The sequence below is a fragment of the Cyprinodon tularosa genome, unplaced genomic scaffold (assembly GCF_016077235.1).
Source record: "Cyprinodon tularosa strain WSP-4 unplaced genomic scaffold, ASM1607723v1 ctg51, whole genome shotgun sequence".
Taxonomy (NCBI): domain Eukaryota; kingdom Metazoa; phylum Chordata; class Actinopteri; order Cyprinodontiformes; family Cyprinodontidae; genus Cyprinodon; species Cyprinodon tularosa.
In genome coordinates this window covers 1,055,843-1,069,742 of record NW_024039241.1, presented here as the reverse complement: position 1 = coordinate 1,069,742, position 13,900 = coordinate 1,055,843, and the positions used below count along the sequence as shown (strand labels likewise).

Below are 13,900 nucleotides of genomic sequence, written 5' to 3'. Positions count from 1 at the left end.
CAAACCCAAACTGTCTTGTGATGGTATTTTGGGAATGCATTGGCAGTTTTTTTTCTAGAATTCAGTAGTAAGATACTATATTTTACCACTGGTTTCCAGGAGAAAATTTTAAAAGGTTTGTCCGGTTGGGAAGCAATCATTGAGTGTAGCTGTATCAATTTTTAAAAATGTATTATCAGAAAAAAGTGACAAAAATCTGGTCTGGAGTCCGCCTTTGATAAATACTCGTTCACACGAGACTGGGATGTTTTCAAATATTATATAGATTTCAAATATATCCCCCTTTTCACACTTCAGGTATTTTTTTGTGTGTTTCAGTCAAGCTTACACTCTTAGCCTTTCGGTATTTGAAAGCAGAATAACACATTTTAATGATCTATTCCAAATGGCTACTGGACAATTTGTTAGAAGTGAAATCTCCCTCAAAAAATTTTTTTTACTTCACCAGTGTGCATCTCAAAGATACTGAGATATTACCAAATAGCTTAGTCTTTTACTTAGCTTTCTCCTCATAAAGGAAACTTAATTCACCCTTCCTGTGTCTAACAAGCATAGAACCTTCATATGTTTTTTTTTCTTTTCTGCTCAGCCATTACTTCTCCTTGGTCTCTACTGGGTTAATAATCTTACACAGAAAGAAGAATAAATAGTAAATAAGCACTACTTGATGTGTAAAGCATGTAACACTCCTACAATGACAGGGCGGTGAGCTGTTCAAGTTCACATCAAGCTGTTTAACTTAGTTTTATTCAGTAACCTTCAAATGAAATGAATAATAAGCCACGGAAGGTCATTTTCACATTTATATATTGTCAAATCATCATTAGACAATCGTCTCTATAAATCTAATTAGTGACAAGGCCACTGAAATTTAGCCAAGGAAGTGTTCAAGTGTCCCTGGAGAGGACGTTTTACAATGCTTTTACTACTGATAAGCTTCACAGTGTGTGAGTGATCGAAAAATTTGTGCATGTATCAAGGTTGATAATGAATGAAGTAGAAGTATGTTGTAAAAGAAGCACTTTGAAGAGCTATGATAGGATTGTACAATTTAAAACCACATACATTTCTATTCTATTATGCAAACTTCAACAGAAATTGACTGCTTTTAGGCTTCAATAAGTAAATGACCTTGCCGAACAAACAAATCTCAATGTTCAGTATTTTAGCTATTAAACAATAAGGTTATTCTCTTTGCAAGTGATACAGAACAATGCTACATGTCCATCTTTATTCTTAAATAGATCCAGTACAGCCAACCTGCTTCAAAATCCAACAAGTCATTGTGCCAGGAGCATCATGAAGACCACAGGCTTTGAGCATCTTATTGAGCATTGTCCAGTCTGTCAAATGAATACGGAAACTGTAGGCTGGTGTTATGGAACATGAATCAGAATAACAGCCAAGATGGTTGACTCTGCTGGAGATGCAGAACTTGTTAGTTAAGGTTGAATACTTTCTTACAGCACAAACAGAAGCAGTTGACTCCTCTGGACTCTATGAAAGATTTGCAAAAGGCAAACATAAGACAAAGTAAATAGTGTTGTAGTCAAGATCACACCAACTGAGAACAAGAGGCCAAGAAGAAGACATTTAGAGACCAAGACCCTATATTGTCTTGGTCTCTGTAGTCGTTGGTCTTGGTTGGTGTGGTATTGACTACAGCAATTACAGTAAACATGTAGAAGAATAAAAAATGTAGAAAATCTCTTACAGGCTGCAAAAGATTTGGTAGAATAGAAGAGGTGTACTGTCCAAGAGAACATACTCATGCACATACTGAGCTCCAGTGAGGTTGTATAGACTGAAGCATAAACATGTATTAAAGTTGCTTAGTTCAGACCCAAACTCTGTGTATAAAAAAAAAACAACTAAAAAATGGATGGTGATAGACACATGCTATCCGATCTAGGTTTGCAGAACCCATTAAGGGACACCCCAGAAGATTTTTTGTGGAATCACAACTCCAAGCCATTCTCCAAAGTATTGACTGACAGGAACTATTCAATGATATCACCCACTTCACATTTATAAAATTGGGTGCCTTGGTCTGCTGCATAAAGTACATGGAAGTTTGTGGTGGTGCTGGTAGCATGAACAAAAGATATGAAGGCTGCATTTTTGAAAAGCACTGTCCGACAGCCATATTCCTTCCTGTGAAAAGCATATTATAGGTGTGCAAAATTAACAGCAAAATTAAAAAAATTGAAAAATTGTAATAATAATACAGCAATGTAATAAACCTGTGAAAAGCCTCACTACTCTGATGTTGTCACTGACAACAGGGATCTAACAGCAAACTCTGTTACTGACCAGAGCAGCAATTAGTCATTCTGGTGTGAAGACGGAAAGGTGCGGCTGTAAAGCATGTGACAGTAGGACTTGAGCAGAGCAGATTTCCAAGCTATGCAGACATGGGCATCAGTTGCAAATCCTCTTTATTCTCCTATAAATCTCCACGACTGCACGCATCCTGTCAGGACGCCGGTGTGGGCATGTCAGCTCACTCTGATCAAGCCACTAGCAGAGAGAGAGAAAAAGGAAGAGCTGCGCTGGCGATATGGACAGCAGCCAGCCACATTACAGACATAATCAAATTCTACTTGATTCAAGTGCGAGACCACAAAGGCTGTCATAATGATACTGTCTCTCATTTGGAGGTTTTCTTCCTCCTCCAAGCACCTTCTGTTAATATCAATGCAAAAAACAGTTCACTGAGCATAGGCAGCTGCAGGGGAACTTAATCCTGGACATGTTAGAGCGCTTAATAACAAGCTGATCCACATTGGAAGAAGGATAAATGACAGTAATGATAATAAAGGACTATGCAAAGATACCAATTTGGTAAAAGCTTGATTTGATTGTGGCTATGATAATATCTGCTGGCTGTGAGCCAAATGACTCTTTTGAGCTTAAATTTGCTTTGTTAAACTCTAGCCTAAAGAAAGAGTTATTTATCAATTGCAACAACATGACAATGTGGGAGAAGAGACATCTAAACAATGGCATCTGTTGATGTCTAAATGTGCCTCACGGATGTGAATGGTCATCCAGTATATGGAAGTGGTGGTCCTTTGCCGACTATCGGCTGTAAATATAAGGCATCATGTAGGTGTATCCATCCATCTTCTGCCGCTTATTCTGTCAGGGTTGCAATGGGGCTGGTGCCTATCTCTAGCAATCTATGGGCAAGAGGCAGGGTACACCCTGGACAGGTCGTCAGTCAGTCGCAGGGAAACACAGTGACATACAACCATGCACACACACCTTACGACAATTAACCTAACATGCAGACTCCATGCAGAAAGACCCTAGACCGGGAGTCGAACTCAGAACCTTTGCTGTAAGAGAGCAGCGCTACAAACAGAGGTTTCTCCAGTGAGCAAGGGGCAAAACCCCTGATTTCTATTTATTCACTGGATTGCTGATTGCCTTAAAAAGGTGAACCCACCGTTTGCCATGCTGGTACTACCCACTCCCACAGAGGCGCGCAGTAAAAATACCAATGTGTGTAGCATTTGGCTGCAAAAACAAGCAGGTTGCCGGCAATGGGAAGTCGTTTCACAGGTAATTTTACTGTCAGTGGATGTGCTTACCAAGAAAATCCATATATACGCCAATGTATTACATAGTATAGTATGTAACATTAGTCTGGCTATCTCAGACTGACTTGAAGATATTGACTGAGTTAGCCATTGTGTCTAACATTAGAAAATAGAAAGTAGAGTAAATAGAAAGTTATTCACTGTAAATTGTCAATGTAGTAACTCTTTATTAAGTGGCTGATGCTAATATTACTGTAGTGTTTGTTTATAACTCTCATTCGAAAAAGTCATGTGCTAAAATATGTTATGCTAATGCTAATATATTTCATGTACATCATCAATTTAGAACTTTTGGCATAATGTTATATTACATGACTTCATTGACTTCATAAAGACTATGCAATGTGATGTGCCTATTTTTTTAATCAAAGTTAAGTAAACTACTTATGCTATGAAACAGCAAGTGTGTGTCAGACTGATGAATTTATCTTTTTTTTTTAAGTCCTAAGTCCCCCTGAAAATGAGAATATCATCGTTGTTTGATGCTGTAGCGCCCCTATTGTGTACATTTCGACCGGTCTAAATAGGGAGTACCAATATGGTGGCCGGTGGCTTCACTTCAACCCCATACTACTATCGGGCAATCCAGCGAAATAATAGAGATCAGTTGGTAAAACCTGTGTTTATGAACCAAACAGCAGCTCAGATTAACCAACGTTCTTAATGGTATCCTGAAAGGGGCCCTCTCTGGAGTGGTTCTTCTGGTGGGTCTCAATACCAATGTGGGACAAAACATCATTACCTAAGGGTGTGTTATTGTGAAGAAAGGCAGCCCAGATCTGAACAAAAGTGGTTCATAACTTTACTTAGTTGGTAATAGATTTTGTAACTGATTCATAAGACCTGAGGTGTTGTCTTGGCCACAGGGGTGAAGACAGTTGCAGAGCTCTCGGCTAATCATCACCTGATGATCACAATCACAACCAATAAACTCAGGTTGTGAAGGTGTGCTAGGGATGCTTGGGGGAGGAACTCATTTCAGTGACCTTTGGTTCACATCTGGAGATTTTCTCACATGTACCCATTGGGTTGGATCTGAATATGGCTGTACTTTAAGCAGATGGACATAGGGACATTTGTGGTTGTGAAGGCAACACTTCTGTATTAAAGAAATTCAGGGAGGTTGGGGAGATGGACTTTCAAATAACCTCAAGTTCTCAACTATACATTTTGAAAACCTCAGAAAATGGAAAAAGTAGCCATTCCAAGCTGTGTCCACTTTGGTGCTTTATATGTTTTAGTCAATTGTAATAAATATCTTTTTGTGTTTTTTAGTTCTTATATCTGTTGATTTGGGTATTTTGATTATCTGTGGCTAACTCATTTTAGAATAATTTTAAAAGATAATTGCTAGATTAACTGGTTACTTAAATAATCATAATCAGCTTCTCTACACCCCTCTATCAATGTTTTCCAGGCACCTCCCACTAGGAAGAGACCCCATGGAGGACCCAGATCTAAGTCAAGAGAATATGTATACCTTTGGCCCAGAAATGCCCCATTAGGACTATACATTGTGATTTCTACATTTTCCATTTTTTTATAATTTTCAACAATCTCAAAAAAAAAAAAAAAAAATCAAATAACACTTGGAATTAGGTTTTTACATAAGAATAAATATAAAAAAGAGTTGCAATGTAAGTACTTCCCAGATGTATTAAACATACATGTATGTAAATGCACAATCAATACAGGGACACATGTATTAATTAATAAACAATCTATTAACAATAGAGCTCGACAGCTGAGATAATCAATTCAAATTTTGACACAAATAAAAAAAAAAATAAAGTAAAATATGTTGTCTGGGTATTAACCACACAGAACATTAAAAAAAAAAGTATTGTCCAAATTAATGATTTAATCTGTTATTGAAATAATGTAGTCAACATGCCCGTTTAATTTTTTTACCCAGGAAAAGATGATACTTGTCACCAAAAGGCTAATAACTTTTTGATTTAGGTAGTAACACATAGCCTTTTTTGACATGCTGATGTCTATGACTCTGCTCTGGATTGCTTTGTAGTTTCTCTTCACATGTGTTAATCAGTTTCTTCAGTGATGCAATGTCACCTCTGGGTATGTTTACCACATGCAAGTGGAAAGGGAATCAGATAAAGCTCACATATAATTTTTTCTGCTCAAATCAATATATCTGAAGTCATCAGCTACACTGTTAAGAAATGGTAAACCCTTCTATTTTTTTTCAGCACCAACACTTGCTCCCAATAAATGTTTCAGAAAAGTTGTGGTGATGTTCATACTCCGCCTTGTTTGGCAATTTCCAGGCGCTGCAGTGCATGCAAAAACAAATGCTTTTAAGGCTGTCACTGGTATGTCACAGTTGTAAATTGGAATTGCTCAGCCATGGAGGCTTAAAAAGATTATTTTGTTTATGAGACATCCTCCAATGGAAAAAAAAATCCCTTATTTACATGTTATCAGTAAAAAAGCTTCAATTTTGTTGGAACACGTCCATCTGAAATTCATTGATGTAAATGGATGGTTTCACAAAGACTAAAGCTGGATTCTGCTAAGTAGTTATCAGCAGTTAGTATCTACCTAGATGTCTCGACAGCCTCATTTTGGATATGGAGTACTTTTTACAAAATAGTCAGTGTAACTGCTTATTAAAGTAAGCCAAACTCTAGATTTTCTTCATGCTTTATTTGATTTTAATTGAAACCAGGTGTTTATATAGATTGCACAAAAAGACAAAAGGCTGTTTTATAGTCTCAGAGTTTAAATCAGACTTCTCTTACTAAGGTCGGTATTGAAAAGTGTATTTTATATGCACAATTGTTATATTGTCTAAAACTTAAATTTTAAGTCCACCTGACCAGAAAACATATTTTCAAAAAATGGTTATATTTCTTTTGCCTGAATGAATTTATAAACTCTAATATGACTCATGTTGCTTTTATGATGAAGTATTTGTTGCATTGTGTCTAGGGCTTTCTTTTCAGCTGCAATCAGGATGTTTAATGTTAGGTTTTTATTCTGTATTTGATAGTTAAACATCTGGGGTTTTTAAATCACCTTATTTATTCTGTAAACCTCAAAATTAAATAATTCCTCACATATTATGCTGACATTTAGAAAATGTAAACACTTTTGGCAACCCTAACTGAAGCAGACACAAATTTCAGTCTGGTTTAGTGCCCCGCAATGATGAAATAGAGGTTTCTCCATTTCCCAATTTGCATAACAAGGTACCATCTAAATTCAGCTGTGTGTACATCTGGTAAGATACTGACTGCCGATTAACAGGTATCTGAATTCCTCTAAAAAGATAGAACCAGCCATTTAAGGTTTTGAGTGATCTGTCTTTTCAAACCCATAACAAGTTGTGGCAAAATACTTAGCCTAGTTCTTCTGGAGGTTTTCATGATAAAATGGGAGTTTTCTCTTCATTGTCAAAGTAACTGACACAACAACATTGCCTGTTTACTTTAGTCACATCCTCTACAGGAGGAGTGAATACAGTAAATCTTTAAATAAAAAACAATCTTCCTGTATGATTTAATTACATAACCATGAAAAGTCCCTTGAGATTTGCACTATATAAGTAAACAAAATTTAATTAAACTAAAAGTTGCATTTTACTGTGAAATTTACCAACATCACTCAAAGTCCATTTATGATTAATTTTACTTTCCCTTCCAAGTTCTATTCAAGTTTTTGGTAATCATGACATATGAATAACCGATGAGGCAATGTCCACCTACGATAAAGAAGTGAAAGAGAAGTCTATTGCTCAAGTTCAAATTTATAAAGTCAAGACATCTACAGTGATAAACCAAGTGAGGAGGGCAAGGTAGGAGGTTTAACAAACCAGTATCTATCAATAGACCTAAAAGTACCCTGAGTTATGCTCAATTTTAAGAACTGCAACCAGTCCTGTGCTGGTAGTACGGTATCACTTTTTTCACTTAACCCGTTCTTACTACAATATTAGGTCAAAATGTTTTGGGGTTTTTTCCTCTCAGCAGATGTACTTTTTGGTAAATGTGCTCACTGTTTTGTTTTCTGTCACCAGTTTACAGCCACACATCTATTTCACATATTCTGATTTATAGATGTTTTCTTTTCATCAGGATAATTTTGAGTTTTAAGATGGTGCTGTGACAATTGCAATATTATTCTCAATGGATGGAAGTAACTTTCTGATGAAATATGATTATATAAATGCACTTGAATTGTAATCTATCATTTAAAACTTCAATATATATATATACATTTCTATTTTAAGATTATTATTATTATAGCACATTTTTCAATACTAGTTTGTTCTGAACTTTATTTTTTTAACTTCACTTGGTAAGAAAATCACATATTTATTATGTGATTACACACATACTATAGCTATGTGTAACTGAATACTTTTGTATAGGAGTGTCCTAGGCTGAGTTGGTGTACTTCGTCAGTAAACACCTTTAAGGTCATCTTACAATGAGCTTGAGCTGCTTGGCATTGCACCGCATGTTTAAAAATCTTACATTAAGTCAGACTTCACAAAATGAACAAAAGTTAGATATTTACTGTGTGTGCTTGCATTGGATTTTAGGTCATGTTTTTTTTACAGCTCACCTCTGTAGTAAATACAGAACTGATGAACAGGAAACCAGTGTTCAGCAGTGTGCCTAATGCAGGCAACATGAAATGCAACCAACCATAGCAGCTGATACTGCTGGTGTTAGGGGATTTTAAGTTATTCTCTGACATTTTTGTGATAGTGTCTTGCTGCTGACTCTGGATTAATTTTTCCTACTTGTTAAATCAAACTCTCCCTTGGTGCACGGAAACAGTCAAGACCTCCGCTTGTTTCCTCCAGAATGTGTCAAACGAAAGACAGGGGTGAGCAAGGTGAGGGCAGGAGGATGGGAGGAAGGCGGGGGGAAAGGGAAGAAAGATGAGACAGGACGGTGCACAGGCCATTTAGCGAGAGCATGTTCATTAGCATGGAGCATGGGCTGTTTCATCTCTTCTGGGAAAGAGTTGTGCTATCCTGACATCCTTGATACAGTAAACAAACTGCGCCTTGTACGGGCTTCAACGCACAACAACTGTGCTCCCCTGTTGAAAATGAATCAATTTTAGCAGGGCGCTCAACTGAATCGAAACGTTCCTATTAATTAGTTTTATTGAAGAAATCGTTTCAACACTAGCTGATGGTAAGCAGACTGAAAGAGATGTTGTGGATTTTTATTTTTTTTAGGTTGAGATGTGACTGTCACGTCTCAGACCCTTCAAGTCAGCTTATTACGCCTTTGCCGTGTTGAGAGAAATTCTGCACTCTCAGCTCGTCTTTTATCAAAATCGTTCAAGTTCAGAGCATGACTGGAGAGATTGATGGAAAATTGAGCTGCTCTCTCATGCAGCAAAGAACAGTGCAGCCATTCCCCTCACCCATCACTCCTCAATCAGCCCAAATGTGCACAGATATAGACTATTGATAAATGCCTCTGAACTATTCTAAGACTGGAAATTTAAAGGGCTTCTGATTTTGCCTTGTACGTCAGTGGTGCACGGATAAATCTGGCTAAGTGCTGGACAGTGATACTCACTGACACCTGAGGCAGTCGTGTATTTCTTCGTGCGAGGACGCCAAATACCAATTTATCTTCAGACGTCTGTCTCTTTCTCATTATTGAGGTCTATAACTTCCAGAAATTGCCTCCTAAATCACATTGTATCTTACAGTGTGTGAATTCTCGCTGAAATAGCAGACAGTGTCCGGTGTTTCATGGTAAAATAACTGGCTTAATTTTTTTCAGTGTTACTCACTCAAGGAGGCTGGGATAACCTTAAAGCATTGCTGAGATTGAAGTAAAAACTGGAGTTTAAAATTATAAAATATTTGAATACAATTTTTTGTGCATTTAAGTTTTGCTTTTTTTTACATATATCCTTTTTTTGTTTTTGACAAAAGAGACTACGAAAAATATCAAGGGTTAAATTTTGTTGTTTATACAAATATCAAATACAATTTATCCAGCATAATGTCATAGGTGTAAAAGTGCAGAGAACAAAAAAGTAGGGACACTGGTCTTCAAGGACTTGAGTCTAGGACGTTAGACTATCCAGAGTCTAAGGTCTATGCTGTTTTCTGTTCTGCAAAGGCCAAAGCTTTTCTATAGTATTGAACTTTTGAGACAGAAGGCAATGGAGGAAGGTTGGTCTCATGTCTGGAAAAGTATTTTGATTTTGTCAAATGTTTTGGATTTGGATCTCCAGGTGCCAGTTATCACTTTGTTCTAATTGTTTACAAAAATCACTTTGCTTCGCTTTGTTAAAGCATCCCCTGGGCACACGGAATTGCATATCTGTCACCAGAGTTAACAGTGGTCATAAGGGAATTTTCCATTGAATTTTGTTCATTTGAACAAATTGCGGAATATCACTTTAAAGTTTTAGTAGGATTTAGCTAAGATTGCAAGTCTACACATGTGATGGTAGGTCAGAAAAGCTTTCTACCTGTCACCATCCTTTTACAACTGGCAGATTATGGTGAATAGATGACCATTGGATGGCATTCTTACTTAAGTTCTTCAACAGTGTAATTTCTGACATTTTTCACGTCCTTCAACATCCTTATGACTGTGTTTTATAATGAAATGGGTTTCACACTTAACTTTTTTAAAGTTCCAATCGTTTTGGTTCTGATTGTGAATATAGACTTATATTGCTGAGTAGCCCCATTCAGATGTTATACGACCGCCCTCCATCTTCCTTATCTAAATGACACTCTAATCTTTTTGCACCTTTACAAAGTGGCTAAGAGAAAGGCTTTGTGCCACTTTATATTTATATCCAAGTTTATATAGAATTCATCAGAGAGTAACTGCTCCCGACACACCTTTCAACTTAAATTAACTTAAGTTGAACCTATAGAAATGATTCATATAACATAGTTTTGTAGGACTTTCCTGGGTTGAAGTTTATTATTGTGGGTGCAGTTTATTACTGTGGCATTTGTAATAAAAAACTAAATTTTAGTTTGCACTGAAAAAGAAATTGTTAAAGTTTTTACTATAGGGTTACACTGCATGCATTTTTCTACACGTATTTACAAAGATTCCTCTTATTTATTTTCTCTCAAGATCTTTTGATTGGCTCACTCGAACATTCATTTTGCACACTCATGGCTGTGGTTTATGTGCATGTGCATTATGCTGCATTTTTACTGCTTTTACTGGCTGGGGAGGTTCATAACAATGTTAATTTTGTTATTTTTTGTTTATTTTTTTCCCTTTTTGTTAAGACTCCAGAGCTGGTGAGGGAGCACCACAGAAAATCGACCATGCAGTCATTGGAGGAGTCGTTGCCGTTGTGATGTTTGCAATCCTCTGTGCACTCATTGTGCTCGGGCGGTACTTTGCCAGACACAAAGGTAAAGCACCAGCACTGCAACCACTCTGGATTGCTAACACATTGTTAAGTGTTTAAGTGCTTTATTTGGAGAAAGCGTGCCGTAGAGTTGAAGAGTATAGGGAGGTGGAGTTGTCTGCCTGCTAATTTGTCTGGCACCTTTTTTTGCAGGAACTTACTTCACACATGAAGCCAAAGGAGCAGACGATGCGGCTGATGCAGACACAGCAATCATCAACGCTGAGGGGGGGCACAACAACACAGATGAGAAGAAGGAGTATTACATCTAAACTAGGCGGGCCTGGAGTGGTGGTTTGGGATGCTGTGGGAGCACTGTGTCCAGCATTGATTGGTAACAAGATGGCTTGGGTTAGGGTAAAAAAAAGAAAGGAGGGTAAAACACGGAGAAAAGCAAGAATGGCATAGACGTGTGGGAAAAAGAGCCGTTACTTGGTCTCCTATCCGACCCTTTCTGGACTGCTGGGTCCTATTATGTACAGGTTAATTATTTTACAGAGAATTTTGTGCCTTGTTCTATTTCTTTTGTTGGTTTATATTCACATGCTTGTTGGATTGAATACTTTCTCCATGTACTCTACTTGATCCTTTGTTGCAATTGGCATTCAGAAGACATAGAAAAGGGTCTGGTGTTTATCAGTGTGTGCTGCAACTAGCTTTTAGCTTGTGTAATCAGATATATGAAAGGCCAGATCAGTCACACTTTTTTCTTAAGTCATTTCCAGAGTTTAGTAAATGAAACCCAATATCACAGTGTTTCTTTCTGTTGGGCCAAAATCCTGTGGTGCCTCCAAGTTTATCATATTTAGATGCAGGTCTAATTGGTTGTCATATATTCTGTCAGATAATACAAGGCCCGCTTCAAATTCAGGCCCACTGTTTATTACTTACTTTAGCAGTTTGAATAATCTTGCATATCTTTGAATGTATTTGCTAAAGAAGTCCAAATGATGAGAAACAGTAACGTGATATGTATCTGTATGGGGTTTAAATCAAGCTGTAAGATGCAGCCACTCCTTCAAAGATTATGTGAAACATACTCTGAACCCATTGTCAATATTGCTTCCTTGTCCCTTTAAAGTGGAAATTAAACAATTAACCCAACTGGCTTCATTTACGAGATTGTAATATAATATTATCAGCTATTATATTACAAATGTGAAAAATATTACTTAAAAGAAAAAATGCAGCATTGATTTTTGAATTGTTGGCAAAGGTGCCATCATGATACAATACTCTATGCAGTGACATTATGGGTTGGTTTCCTCTGTACCTTCTGGTTGAATAAATTGGAAATATCCACTATACCTTACAACCATAAATTAGCTCAGAAATGTGGTATGATGGAAGGGGAAACTGAAAGGACCCTAGAGCATCTAAATCCCTAATACTAATGACCAGCAATTCAAATGAGCAAACCTTGGTAATGTACAATCCACAATCCACACAGTACCTGATGCAGGTCAGCCTCCTGACTGAAGATGGACTTAATCACAGTTGGCATAGGTGAACAACAGCATTGCCACCCTGCTCCATCACAAACACATGTACTGGTGTGAGAAATCTGACCGTAGCGCATCCAGATACTGCAGAGTTATCTATCTGCAACTTGTGTTGTGCTATCAGTCTGCGCATGTGCATCCTCACAAGGTAGGGTGGATCAGTAGCATTGATAGTTCACAGCTGTCTGTTCTCTCCTTACCAGATCTCAAACCAAATGCTCAATGGGCTCTAAAACATAAGCAATGGAATTTAGATGCTTTGTTTTTTTATGGCGGTGAAGTATAGCTGTTATTTACAATGTATTCAGAGCTACAGAGCGAACTAATCCATGTAAGTCACTGCTTCGAGTACTGCAACATGGCCAGGCCCTTGCCAAAAATGCATAAAACAATACTATTTTTTTCTATTACATCTATGTTTTTCACGTTTGTAAAATAATTATGAATAATAATAAGACACAAACTTATGAATTTAGTTTGGTTAACCATTTTATTTCTACTGAAGCGTATTGCATTCACTAAAGAAAAAAAATCAGACAGCTTATCTCATAATTACAAGATCAGTATCTCGCAATTATTAGATCTTGTATTGTAATATGGTATCTTTTCTCATAATTACGAGATAAGATCTTATAATTACGAGATTTTGATCTCTTAATTCTGAGACCCTGGTCTCAATATTATGGGATCATATCTCATTATTATGAGAAAAGATCTCATAATTACGAGATAAGATCTCATAATAACGAGATAATGATCTCGTAATTATGAGATAAGCTGATTTTTTTTTTCCTTTGATGAATGCAATATGCTCCAGTACATATCCACTTTAACTCATTTAGAATGAAATGTTTGCTGATGAGGATTTTCAATCTACTTCTAGCACTTATTTACAGGTAGATTTCATTACTAAGGACCATTAGTGCAAGAAGGTAATGTAAGATAAAATCGTGGCAGGTTTTCGATTAACGCCACAGTGGTGTGTACCCTATAGAAGCTTGAAGTGTTTAAAATGACCAAATATCTTTCTGTTTGTTGCCATTTCACGTGGTTCTGAGTCCCAAATGGCACAATCAATTTTTGTCAATTTCTTTACTGATGTTTTGCATTATTGCATAGATAAACATTGATGTGTTCTTTGACAACTTTAAATCTGTAATGTCTCCACAATATCCACAAAAATTCAAAAATGCATACCACAACAGGAAAGACAACTTATTTTTGAGTAAAGGGATGCATCCAGTGTGCCATGATGAAAAGAGATTACACAAACTCTAAATGTCTACGCTACCTGGTGTTGTAAAGCTCAAAATTGTCATTGCAAATTAAAATAACAATGAAATAATTTTTTTATTCAGCTCAGGTAGTATTATACCAGCTAAGTAACATCTTGAGGGGTGAACA

The 13,900-nt window shown here is 36.9% G+C and overlaps 1 protein-coding gene across 2 annotated transcripts in view; it reads left to right on the top strand.

The window, feature by feature from the left end:
- Positions 1 to 12,172, top strand: part of cadm1b (cell adhesion molecule 1b) — a 280,976-nt gene extending 268,804 nt beyond the window's left edge. For both annotated transcript variants that reach the window (XM_038303434.1, XM_038303433.1), the window contains 2 exons: positions 10,870 to 10,998; positions 11,148 to 12,172. In XM_038303434.1, the coding sequence (XP_038159362.1) occupies positions 10,870 to 10,998; positions 11,148 to 11,266 (248 nt within the window). In that variant the 3' untranslated portion in view covers positions 11,267 to 12,172. The remainder of the gene's footprint in view (positions 1 to 10,869; positions 10,999 to 11,147) is intronic.
- Positions 12,173 to 13,900: the final 1,728 nt, after the last annotated feature.